General features: G+C 48.7%; 1 protein-coding gene across 1 annotated transcript in view; it reads right to left on the bottom strand.

Moving 5' to 3' along the window:
- GALNT17 (polypeptide N-acetylgalactosaminyltransferase 17) overlaps positions 1-13,126 on the bottom strand; it is a 214,314-nt gene that overhangs the window by 73,069 nt on the left and 128,119 nt on the right. Inside the window, exon 7 of the mRNA XM_029961230.1 lies at positions 3,172-3,289. Within this exon, the coding sequence (XP_029817090.1) occupies positions 3,172-3,289 (118 nt within the window). The remainder of the gene's footprint in view (positions 1-3,171; positions 3,290-13,126) is intronic.

Below are 13,126 nucleotides of genomic sequence, written 5' to 3'. Positions count from 1 at the left end.
AAGGGGCTCTCAGGTCTCTCCAGAGCCTTCTCTTCTCTGGGTGAGCACTCCCAGCTCTCCCAGCCTGTCCCAGAGCAGAGGGGCTCTCCCTGTTCCAGTGTGGAAATTGAGACCAGGCGTGAGATGCCTCCAAACCTGGGCTCCAGCAGCTTCACCAGGATCACCTGCTCACCAGCTCTTCCCCAAACAGTCTTGGGGGGGTTATTAACACCAGGACAGATCAACCCCTTGCTCCCTGTGGTTGTCAGCACAGCAAGGAAGACCTGGTGCTGTTATGATTTCGTTTCAAGGCACACTTTGTGGGGAGGGAGAAAAAAAGGGCATTGAAAACCTCTCTGTTGAAACATCAGCCTTCCCTGCTCTGCTTTGCAAACACTTCTCTGCTCTCTGCCAAGGAAAGAGGAATTAGACTCAGCTCTGTCTCAGGAAGTGAAGCAGTGGACACTGGGGACCAGAGGAGTGAGTGAATGAGCACAACCTTCTGGAGGCACTCCAGGGGCACAAAAGAAGATCCAATAACCCGGAGAACAGCACGTTCCTGTGTCAGGGCCAAAGCCACCCCGCCAGCAGAACAGGGTTGTGCCTGGGGCAGCAACATGTTTAATGGCTTTAGTATTATTCTCTGAGCAGTCCCAGGATGCTCCCAGCACGTGCAGGAGGGCAGAGCCACCCTGGGAATGGGACTAACACTTTGTTACTGGTTTTTTAAGTGGCTCCTGCAGGAACTTTCTCATTTTGCTCACTGAATTCAGCAGCTGAAAGAAACATATGGCCCATATATTTCACCACAATAGGTCCAGGACAGCTGATTTTACAGTACTTGTGGATTCACTTAGGTTGGAAAAGCCCTCTGAGACCACTGAGTTCAACCCTTCCCCCAGCACTGCCAAGGCCACCACTGACCCATGTCCCCAAGTGCTACATCCACACATCTGTTAAAACTCTCCAGGGATGTTGATTCCATCACCTTGAAGCACATCAATAAAACAAGATTCTTGGACAATATATGGCCCTGGCCATTCCAGGTTAGTCCAGCCCAACCCTCTCAACCATTTATTTCATTTTGTTATTCAGATTATTTGTATTTAATTTACCAAAACAGAGTTAAACTTGTACTTTTGCCTGAAACACTGTCATTTTTCCATGTCCTCCTCGTCACCTCAATGGGTTTATTATCTCATTTTTGATGAGATGGGACAGTCTCCTCCATAAAATGTTTAAAAAGGCTCAAATGATTCTCAGAATGATGATGGAATTTGCACCATCATCAAAACAGCAAAGAAATACTTTCTGCCTTTATTTTCATCCAGGAATCACTGAACCAACTGAGGAGCCACCAAATTACTTTTCTGACTCCAGATAGGCACTTATCAGGTGCAATAGCAAAAGACCCACAAAAAACCTTACTAATTCTCTTTTCCTTGAAACTCTTTATAACTGGAATCTTACTGGGAAGTGAAACTCAGACACCTGGCAACCACCATCCCCAGGACCTCCCCATGAGCCTCCTGACCTGCACACAGTGGCCAACGTGTATCTGACGTGTTTCTAAGACCTTTTCCAAGGTCACTCCTACTCTGCCTCTTACTTTCTTCCCAGTTAACTTGATTTTTATCTGGAAACATCCTTAAGCCTCAGTTTTTATGTGGGTTTTGGTGCCTAACTGGAAAAATACTGGCCAGTGTTTATCTGGCCAATGTGTATCTGGGACCGATGGGTCATGAGCTGTTGGCCACTAAGACACTTGCAGAGAGGCTGATTTTTGGAGCTCAAGAATCTTCAAAAATCTACTTTCTATGTAGCCTTACAAGGTAGATTTCTAAGGACCTGGGCTCTCAAAATCACCAATGACTTTAAAACCTTGTCCAGAACACGCAGCACGTGAACGGGCAAACATATGGGTTAGAAACACAAGCTTAGGAAAGTCACTTGGGGAAGAGAGGGATTATTTGTTCAAAAGGATGCTTTTTAGATGTTTCTAAAAAATTCAGCATGTGAAAAAGAAGAGGACATATGCTCATCACTTGTCCCTGAGACATGCATCTGATTGTTCCTGTTGAGAAGCCAAACTTCAACGAAATGCCCCCAAACCCAGCAGATGGGTTGAATTACTAATCGTGAGAAGACTCACTCCACAGTGAGACTGAAAAATCCCACAAACAAATAAGGAGAGCCACCAGAAGAGCTTGGTTTGGGATCTCTCCAGACCCACGATGATGAGCAGTAATTACTTCACATGTAGAGAAGCTCTGTGGCACATTTAAAGCCTTTCATTTCCATTCCCTTGTTTAAGTGAGATTATTGCTCCCCGTAGCCGACTAACAATAGATTTCTTAAGTTTCCCCTGACTTGCCAGCAAAGCAAATATCCTCTGGTAAATCTATGAGCTTGAACAATGATTTTTCATTTTTACAACAGCACAATCAATGCAATTTTCCAGGTATAACTCTCCAGCCTCCCCCTATCAGCTCGTTAACGTACGAGTGCCGCACTCCAAACCGTGCCTGGAAAAATCTCCACAGACTCTGCCAGCCCAGGTTGCTTCTGAACACTGAATTCATTGCTTATGAATCACTTCAGTGTGTGCAAACACTTGAATCACTAAGCCATATCTAATATTGCACATGGTAATCAAGTGATGCTGTCACAGTGGAGTCTGGAAGGATGCTCTGAGGCAGCTCTGCAATTGGGGGCTTTCACTGGGAAAAGCAGGTTTTGTCTGTTTGTGAACGTGTTTTATTTGCAGATGTAAATGCCTGGAAAGTAATTTTGGGCTTTGTGTCTTCTTGAGATACTCACAAGAGTCCCATCAACCCCCCCAAGACTCTGAAACCACAAAAGTGGCCCTGTATTCTTCCTGGTATTTAAGATACCTTTAACTTTACAGCCACTGTGACAACATGACCAGAGTCTTTAAGCTGGAAATGCCATTTCATCTCAGTAGCTTTTTGCCTCAGGTCAGACAGATAAGAATCCAAGGAAAGAAACTCCTCTCACCCCTAAAACCAAGTCATTTTCCCCCTTAAACTGAAATTAAAATGCTATAAATATCCCATCCCTGCTCAGTCCCGCAAAGCCTTCCAATAACTGCTCATGCCAACTTGTTAAAGTGTCGCTTTGGGCTCCTTAAATCCTGCTGGGTGCAATTTCTCTTGCAAGTGTGTCACCAACCTTGATGCCCAGCTCGATGTTCTCCCCTCCATACACGTCCATGCCGGGGTCCAGGAGCCCGATCTCCCCGAAGAACTTCCTGTTCACCACGAAGGAGCAGCCGATCATGGCCGGGGTCCTGCACGGAGAGAAACCCACGGGAAGGCACAGTTAGTGACATTCCCCAATGTTTTAATGGGCTGAGGGATAATTTCTGCAGAGCTCCTGTTGGCTTCAGATGTTTCCTGGCACTGGTTATCCCGGAGAAATCGCGGCAAGGAGTGAGCTCAGAATCCCAGGATGTGCTGAGTTGGAAGGGACCTACAAGGATCATCAGTCCAACCCTCAGCCCTGCACAGGCCCAGCCCCAAGAGTCCCCCCCTGTGCCCCAGAGGATCAGCCAAACCCTCCCTGAGCTCTGGCAGCCTTGGGGCTGTGCCCACTGCCCTGGGGAGCCTGGGCAGTGCCCAACCAGCCTCTGGGGGAAGAACCTTTGCCTGAGATCCAACCTGAGCCTGCCCTGACACAGCTCCAGCCATTCCCTGGCTGCTGTCCCTGGTCCCCCCAGAGCAGAGCTCAGTCCCTGCCCCTCCTCTGCCCCTGCCCAGGCAGTTGGAACTGCACTGAGGTCTCCCCTCAGTCTCCTCTGCTCCAGCTGAACACACCAAGTGCCCTCAGTGTCCTCCCACGGCTTCAAATCAAGGCCCTTCCCCATCCTTGTGGCCTCCTTTGGACACTCTCCAATGGCTCAATCCCTTCTCTACATTGTGTCCCCCCAAACTGCCCCAATGTTGCAGGTGAGGCCACCCCAGGGCAGAGCAGAGCAGGACAATCCCCTCCCTGGTGCCCCCAGGACCTTTGAAGAGGTTATTTTACCACTGCAATGACATGATCCCAAATTCAAGTTTGTGTCACTCCGAACAGGCTGGAGAGACATCCTGGGGGTAAATTACAGAGAAGCTCTGCTGGGAGCACCTTGTGGTGTCCATGGGCAAGGGCACCAACTCTTGGGTTTCCAATGCCCACAGCCCCAAGGCTGCCAGACCTTCAGGAGGTTTTGGATGATCCTCTGGGGCACAGGGGGTGACTCTTGGGGCTGGGCCTGTGCAGGGCTGAGGGTTGAACTCCAGGATCCTTGGGAGTCCTTTCCAGCTCAGCACATTCTGGGATTCTGTGATAAGTGAAGGAAATGTAAAAATGACATTTCCTTTCTCTTACCTCTAGCCTGTCTAGCAACAGAGTAGACTTCAGGACAGACAGCAGTTTTTATGGAATCCTGTGAAAGACGGTTTCCCATTTGGATCTTTATAATACATCACAGAGGAGCCATCACCAAGAGCAACGAGGTCACTGCAAATCCTTTAAAAACTCAAGACAACTGTTTGCAGAACCATCAGCTGGGTCACTTGCCCAGTACCAACAGGGCTCTGGGTTAGAGATGTCACATCCATCCTGCAAAACCTCAAAAAAACCTGAGAGTGCTCAGCTCCACACTGCCAGAGCAGCCGAGCTCGGGGTCTGGTCAGGGAAATAACAGAGAAAAATGAGAGTGGTACAACACTGACATCAATGAATAGCACAAAGAGCAAGGAAAAATGCAGTGTCAGGGGTTAATTTCTCATAACTGTGCAAGTTTAAGGATGTAATAGATGGTTGTGTTTACAAGGACCCTGGCTGTGTCCCTCCCTCATTACTTGCAAAACACTGGCCCAGTTCTCCAGCTCACCCAGCTGCCCTGAGCTCAGGATGCTGTTCTGAGTCACACACACCGAGAGCACATTTCAGGGTATTTTTTGAGTGGTTAAACACTCCTGACCCTCTCCATAAAATCCCATTTTTCCACGGAGCACGGCACTGAACAAACCATCTCGTTCCGCTCTGGCTGCTCGGGGACACACTCTGTGTTGTGGTGTGGGGAAAGTTTACCCCCTGGGATATTTGCTGTGCTAAATTAGAAATATAAAAGGCTTTCTCCCATTTAACTGCTTGCTTTTGAATCCATGCTGTAAAGAAAAAAGCCCAGGATCCCCTCAGATCAGCAGGGGGGTGACAAGGAATGAATTGAATGGAGCTAAGCTGTGCCAAGGTGCTGCTTTTTTGGGGAGCTGTGGGACCCCCTGCCCACCCTGAGCTCAGAGTTTGGAGCAGGGGGGATGGCCACCACCCTTGCAGGACCTTGTGCTGCCCAGGGAAGAGTCACAGGGTGGGACTCATGTCCCTGGGAATCCCACACCACTCACAAATGCCTGTTCTCCAGGGGGATGTTGGTCTGGAGGTAGAAACGGGGCAACAGGATCATGTATTTTAACAGCAGCCCCCAAAATCCTGGCTCAAAACCCACTCCATGGCTTGTCCATGCACATTAAAGTCTAAACTAAGTTTTGACTTGCAGAGGTAGAAAACATCCCTGAAAATACCCAGACCTGGCTTACAGAAAACAAGGACCAGGCCCAGGCTCAACCTCTCCATCCACACCACACAAAGTGCCCAAATCTGCCAGAGGAGCATTTGGGGTCCCCCAAGGCACCCCAGGGCTCAGTAACCTCATGGCAGAGGCCAAATTCATCTTGGTGAAACCCCTGAGCTCCTTGGACAAAAGGTTCTGGCCACTTTATTATTATTTAGAGACATTTTAATACTTTGAATAGACTGGTAGAAGAACTGCCATATTAAATTAGTTGGAATTGGAATCCATCAAAGGGGTTTTTTTTCAATAGATTCCTTCCCCAACAGCAGGTTCAGCCTTCCTTCCTCTAAGCAGGATAATGTTTCATGGTTTGCTGCCACTCTAGTACTTAAAATTTCAATTCTATTGCTTTATTTGTAGCAAGTTAACTGCCATTAGCAGAAACAATTCTTTCTGAAATGATAACCACGTTACAGATGCCAAATCTAATAGCTCCATTACCCCAGATTACCTCCTGGAAATACATAGAAGGGTAAATTGCTCTGGTTTTATACAGAGTATGAACAACCCAGTTCATCTCCTCCACTGGGAATAGGTGTGGTGGAACATGGGAATCTCTGACTTCTCCAGTCAAAACCTGTTAGGTCTGTTTAAAGCACTCAGAGAACAGTTAAAAGCCAGAAAAAGAATCCAGGTGAAAGTTTCAGACAATAAAACTTCATTTTTGACCCAATAGTGTGGATCATTGGGAACTCACCAGCAGGCAAACAATGTTTTCTGAACTGGAAAGGGTTCAAGAGCCAAGAACAGGAGCTGTACCCTGAGAGAGCTGCTTTCATTATTATTTTATAGAATCCCAGAATGGTTTGGGTTGGAAGGGACCTTAAAGCTCATCCCCTTCAACTCCCTGCCATGGGCAGGGACACCTTCCACTAGCCCAGGTTGCTCCAAGGCCTGTCCAACCTGGCCTTGGACACTTCCAGGGATGGGGCAGCCACAGCTTCTCTGGGCAACCTGTGCCAGGGCCTCCCCACCTGACCAGTGAAGGAACTTCTTCCCAAGACTTTGCAATGTGACTTCAATTTATAGAGCAAAGAGTCAGTGATCCTTCCCTAAACACGCCTGGAAGCACAGCCCCAAGGCTGCCAGAGCTCAGGGAGGGTTTGGCTGATCCTCTGGGGCACAGGGGGTGACTCTTGGGGCTGGGCCTGTGCAGGGCTCAGGGTTGGACTCCAGGATCCTTGGGGGTCCCTCCCAGCTCAGCACATTCTGGGATTCTAACTGAGATTTAGCAACTTCACCTTCAGTTCTTCCTCTTCTCCATTTTGCTGCACATCCTGTTTCAGCACAGGACACCACAAAGCTCCCAAGTGGCCCTTGGGTCCCTCAAGCAACACAAATCAAGTGCTTCATTCTTCTTTGCAACAATGCTCCATATTAAATAAATGAGGAATCAAAGAGTGCTCGAGAATTTAACTGAAAACACCATTTGATTTTGTAGTAAATCCTTCAAGTAGGTGGACGTTGACAAGAACAGATTGCTCATCCACAACCAAATAATGGCCTGCAGACAAAGAGCTGATAAAGCCTCTTATTCTTTTGCCCCTTAATTAAAAGCATTAACACAGCTTCTTTTTAAAAATCACACAGCTCAGCTAAATGCATTTTTATTTGTCCCCATAGCTATTCCTCCTTTAATGAGAAAGGAAAAACACAATTTGGCAGGAAGGAAGAGCAGAATTACTGGGTTTGTATCCAGGAGTCCACAGTGTTAGTTCCCCACCATTATTTCAGTTGGTTCCTCTACACAATAACTGATGAAAGGTCAAAAAGAGCAGCTTTTATGAAATATCCTCAGTATGGATCTCTAAATAAAGATGAAGGAGATACAGGGAAAAACGTTTATCCTGGTCTATTAAGTTACTTTAATGGTCTTCCTTTCTTTAGCACACAGTTATCATCTAATGATTAAAAAGTCTCAAGGAGATTGCTTCTTCAATTCAAGGAAATTAATTTCCCCCACCATTGGATTTGGCTTCCAATTTGATACTAAAGAACAAGTTATGAAATATGTAGGAAAAAAAGATATTAAAAAAATAATTAGTGGTTTGACTGCAAGGAGGCTGAGAACAGACAGGGTGTCCTGTTCCCACCAAACTGCCATTGTTTTTAATTAACTTGGGTCACAGAGTTGCTCACCTTCCACATGACAACCCTTTGGGAGACACAGCCCCACATCTGGCACATTTGGGATAGTCCTTTACCTGCCCAGAAAGATGTTCTTTGTCACTCTCCCAACCTCACAATTCCTAATTTAACATCTTAGAATCCCAGAATGGTTTGGGTTGGAGGGACCTTAAAGATCATCCAGTTCCACCCCCTGCCATGGGCAGGGACACCTTCCACTAGCCCAGGTTGCTCCAACCTGGCCTTGGACACTTCCAGGGATGGGGCAGCCACAGCTTCTCTGGGCAACCTGTGCCAGGGCCTCCCCACCCTCCCAGCCAAGAATTCCTTCCCAATATCCAACCTAAATCTCCCCTCTGCCAGTTTGAACCCGTTCCCTTGTCCTGTCACTCCAGTTCCTGATATAGAATCTCTCTGTGTCCTCCTTGTACCCTCTTTAGATCCTGAAAGGTCCTGTGAGGTCTCCACACCATTTTCCCAGCCTGTCCCCACAGGGGAGGTGCTCCAGTCCCCTTATCAAGTCCCTCCTCTGGACTTGCTCCAGGAGTTCCATGTTGGGGGCACCACAACTGTTTGCAGGGCTCCAGGTGGGGTCTGCCCAGAGCAATCTCATTTTCCATGTTGAGTTTGAGGGAAAATTTCAGCTAAATTACCAAATTTAGTCAAATTAAGCCTATGGCTTTAATTACTGGCCTATCAATGATTTCCCTGATGACAACAGGGTAGGGAAGAACACCACCTTTATTTTTATGTGATATTCTGTGATAAAATACTTGATTTCCTTTTGGCCATAAGGACCTGTCTGCAAAGAGAAGCAGCTGTCAGCACCATCCCCTCTGTGCTCAGAGGACAGCAAATAAAGCTGGGATGAGTAACACAAATGAGCAGAAATTAAATTGGCATTAAGGACTGACCCCTCTGTCATCAAACAGGGACAGTGAGAGCCTGCCCCAGTCCCAAGCCTGTGCCCCACTGGCAGCATCAGGAATGCCAGGATGGAGTTCTCCTGTTCCAGCAGCCTCCCTGCCCAGTCCAGCCCACTGCAGAACCACACTGGGCCCGGTCTGACCATGGTAGGAGGGGCAGCTGAGGCTCCAGGGCCACCCCGGAGCTGCCACCACCCCTAAGTGGTATCTGTTCCCAGTCAGTCCACAGCAGAGCCACAGAGGAAACCTCTGGTCCCTCAGGTTTTTGAGGCAGAGAAATGGAAGAGGAGGGGAACCAGAAAAAAAATTAATTGGAAAGCAACCATCCTGTTTTTCAGGAGGACTTGGCTTAGTGACCATCCACACGCTTGGGAACTGCCTTGTGGAGCCTGAGCTGGCTCCTGGGATCCATGGAGGGGTCAGGCTGTGATGGGAGAGGTCCAGGCATAGCCTGGAGCTGGGAGTGAGTCCATTCTCTGCAGTGAGAGACCACCAAGGCAGGAGAACTCCCTGCACAGGGGAAATGGGGGGGCAGGCAGAGCAAACCAAAGACCCAGAGACCAACCTGGCCCTGCCCAACCTGCCACCATCTCCCTCAGCTTTACCCCACCACCTTCCCCTGCCCTCACAAGAGGTTTGGTCACATCCAGAAGGCACCAGCAAGGATGAGGATGAGGCAGAACCCTCCTGCCTGGCCCTGGCCTTCCCAGCCTTCACCCCATGAGCTCGTCAACCATGGTCTCACCCCTTCCTTTCCCCCTTCCCAGCTTCTCCCAGTGCCAAGCACACCAGGCAGACACGGCCTGGATGCATCCCATGGAGCAGGGTTTGCTTTGGAGGTGATTCAGGCCATGAATTTGAGAACTTTGCAGCAAGGGAAGTGTCCCAGTGCCAGGACAGCGTGGGAGGGGGTGCCAGCAGTGCCCCAGGGCAAGAGGGTGATGGCAACAGGGTGATGGCAAGAGGGTGATGGCAACACACCAAGCACATCTCCAAAGGAGAAACACACCCTGCTCCTGCTCCTGCTCCTGCAGAGGACATCTTGCAGATGTGGAGTCAGGCTCTGAGCTCCCCTCACCGCCCCTGTAATGGCTTGGGCAGAGAAAGTTGGATGTGTTTCACCAGGATGGAATAAAATTTCCATGAAGGAATGGCATTTTAGGCCCCAGCAGAGTACCTTCCTTCCCATTATCTCCAGGATGGCATCTGCAGTAGTTGTTTCCTCACTAATCCTCCCTTCCCTGCCCCAGTGACCTTGGCTAATTGTCTGTTTCCAATGGGTTTATTTTCCCGCTGTTGCCAAGAACGACAGAACCTGAGAAACAAATTAAAAATGAGAGATACCACATAAAAGAGATGCTAGATTGCATGCCTTTGCTGAATTTATTGGAGATTAACACAACTTCAACTTTTAATGGCAAAGAAGCTGTGAAAATGATGTATTTTTTAAAATAGCTATTCCATCTACCCATGGCTGTGACCTTGCTCAAGACTGATTTGACTTTGTCGCTGTCGTGTCCCTGCTTGCTCTGGGACTTCAGGCAAAACATTTAACTCCTTTGTGCCTCTGTTTCCTCCTCTGGCAGCCGAGTATAAATACCTGGATGCTCAGAGAAAAAGCATTTATAAATTGCTTTAGTGATTTCCCCACAGAGCTGCTCAATTAACTACTGATGTTGTTATGGACCCCTCCAATTTCAGTTTTCTGTGGTGAGAAAAGCACTGGTAGTTAACAACCTCCTAAGCAAGGAATTGCTGTTTTCCAGCCTTGCTGCCAACCCACAGCAGCAACAAAAGCTGGTGCCCACCCTGTGCTAAGACACGGCGTGGGAACCCACTGCAGATTTATTTACACCTCCAAGCTCAGCCGCCAAATTTCCCCTCCAGGATAAAAACTGCTGCTGAGGTTGTTGCCTAAAAACATTTCTCTTCCTTGTTTATTCTAAAAACCAAGCACTGAAGATCCCTGAGCACCCACCTCCACCCCCCCATGCACTTTTAGGAGTTTCCATGCAGATCTGTGCTGCTCTAGGCTGCCAAAATGCTCCTGTGCAGGCAGCAATCATCTCCAGCTCCATGGATTTTTGATCTGAAGTGAAACTCCAGCCCTAAAGATCCCCATTCCATGGAGCAGGGCTTACCCCATCCCCACAGCTGCCTGGAAGCAGAAGACCCTCAACCCATGGGCCAACTGCCCATCCATGTCCCACAACATCTTGTTGGGACCTCACAGACCTCGAGAAGCCCTTCCAGAGCAGGAGCTGGGACATGGGAGTGAGCTCAGGGCCAGGAGAACATGCAGAAGGTATTTTGGGCTGTTCTCCATGCCTGACCTGAGCCCTGCCACAGCCCAAGGTGACCTTTGGGGGTCCTGTGCTCCCTGGGCACACAGGGAGCAGTGCTGGGTCACAGGTTTGAGGGGTGCAGCTCTGAGTGTCAGAGCACAAACCCTGAAGGAGTCACCTTGGGGACAGTAAATTTGATATTTACTCTTCAAATGGGGACTGTTCAGGAATGGTTTTGAGGAAATAGTTGCAATTACAGTGTTTTCTCTTGGGATGTACTTAAAAGATGGCTCTTGATTTGAGCTCATTTCCAGGCAGTTGCAGAGCTGTTGCTGGAGGCAGGGCAGGGACTCAGGGGGATACCCCATCTGTGCCACATGGGGGGACCCCTCAGGCCCACCCAGGTGCCTCCCCAGAGCACAGGGGACTGAGGATCCTTCCCACAACCACTGCAGCACATCTGCAAACAGCTGTGTGCTGGGGGCGTGACCCTGAATGGGTCCCATTTATTCACACAGGCAGAACTGGGGGAAATAACAATGATCACTCCCAGTGATTTATTAGGGACAGTCCTACAGGAGAGGCAACACAGAGTCTCAGGCTTGGAGCTGAGATAAAGCAGAGCAAGATTTTCATATGAGCCCATAGTGGAAGCCACTGAAAAATGCATAAAAGATGCAAGAAAAACACTTTCCCTGTCTGGAAAGCAAATCAAGAGAAAAAATCAAGAGGGGAAAAAAGGGAGCCCAGATTAACATGGATAAAGAGTGAGGAAGGCTCAGTATCTGGTTAACCTGGTTTTACTTTCCCTGTATGACTGGTCCCCTAAAGGTCTGACCCTCAGGGCAGAGCTGGAAGTTGCTGTTACATTTTCCCTGCCCAGGAATGATCCAGCCCGAGCACATCTTGTGATCAACCCCAGGGGCTGAGCCCCAGAGCCTGGGCCCCACTAGGAAAAGAGATTTTCTTCTATCTCAGTAATTAAAACATGTTAACCAACGGGAGACAAAATTCAAGCAACGCTAAGTGATTTGAAATTTTAATCTTGAGCTGGGAGGGGAGTAAATCCAAGTGTCTCCACGTGCTGTGAATCCCTCCACAGGGAAACTGTGCATCCCTCCACAGGGAAACTGTGCATCCCTCCACAGGGAAACTGTGGATCTATCCATAGGAATGTTGTACATCCCTCCACAGGGAAACTGTGGATCTATCCATAGGAATGTTGTACATCCCTCCACAGGGAAACTGTGCATCCCTCCACAGGGAAGCTGTGGATCCATATGCAGGGCAGTTGTGGATCCATCCACAGGGAAGCTGCTGTTACAGCACAGGGCAGGTAAGGGGAGCACACACCTTTATTAACCCCCAGTCTCACAGTCTCTGCCCACCATCGACTCTCAGTCACCTCAAGGCCCTGAACAGCTTATCCAGGGTTTCAATCCCACATGGATTCTCCATTAAACAAGTAGTGCTTGCCTATGCAAATCAGACCTATTTATTCCACACCAGAGATGCACAACTCCTCAGGGCAACTCAGCCACTGGCCTGAGTTTGGCCAGAAGTGGTTTAAAAGCTCATTTGTGTTAATTGGCAGTGACTGAAATGCAGCTCATTGGGCAGCACAACGGGAGGTGCCTCCCCCAGTCCTCCCAAATCCTTGGATTTAACACACAGCTGGGCAGCCAGAGCCCTTAAACCAGCTCTCAGTTCCTCCAGAAGACAACGGGTTTACAGAATCCTGGATTTAAGGATTTGCATTTGCACCACTTCAAACTCCCTGTGACATGAGAGCAGGTGAATGCTGAGATTCCACCCCTGGGAAGGTGAAACGTTTCTTGCCCTTTTATTTCATAGAATGGTTTGGGTTGGAAGGGATCTTAAAGATCATCTTGTTTCAACCCCTCTACCCCAAAGCCCTAAAGATGACATGCTAGAGGAACAACACTTATTTCACTACACTTTGGACAAGGGCCTGGAGGGACAGGACAAGGGGGAATGGTTTCCCACTACCAGAGAGCAGGATTAGATGGGATACTGGGAAGAAATTCTTCCCTGGGAGGGTGGGGAGGCCCTGGTACAGGTTGCCCAGAGCAGCTGTGGCTGCCCCTGGATCCCTGGAAGTGTCCAAGGCCAGGTAGGATGGGGCTTGGAGCAACCTGGGCTAGTGGAAG

This window comes from Manacus vitellinus, unplaced genomic scaffold (assembly GCF_001715985.3).
Source record: "Manacus vitellinus isolate BGI_N305 unplaced genomic scaffold, ASM171598v3 scaffold_32_pilon, whole genome shotgun sequence".
In the NCBI taxonomy this organism is placed as follows: domain Eukaryota; kingdom Metazoa; phylum Chordata; class Aves; order Passeriformes; family Pipridae; genus Manacus; species Manacus vitellinus.
The sequence above is the reverse complement of the archived record's forward strand: the minus strand, read 5'-3'. Positions and strand labels throughout refer to the sequence as shown.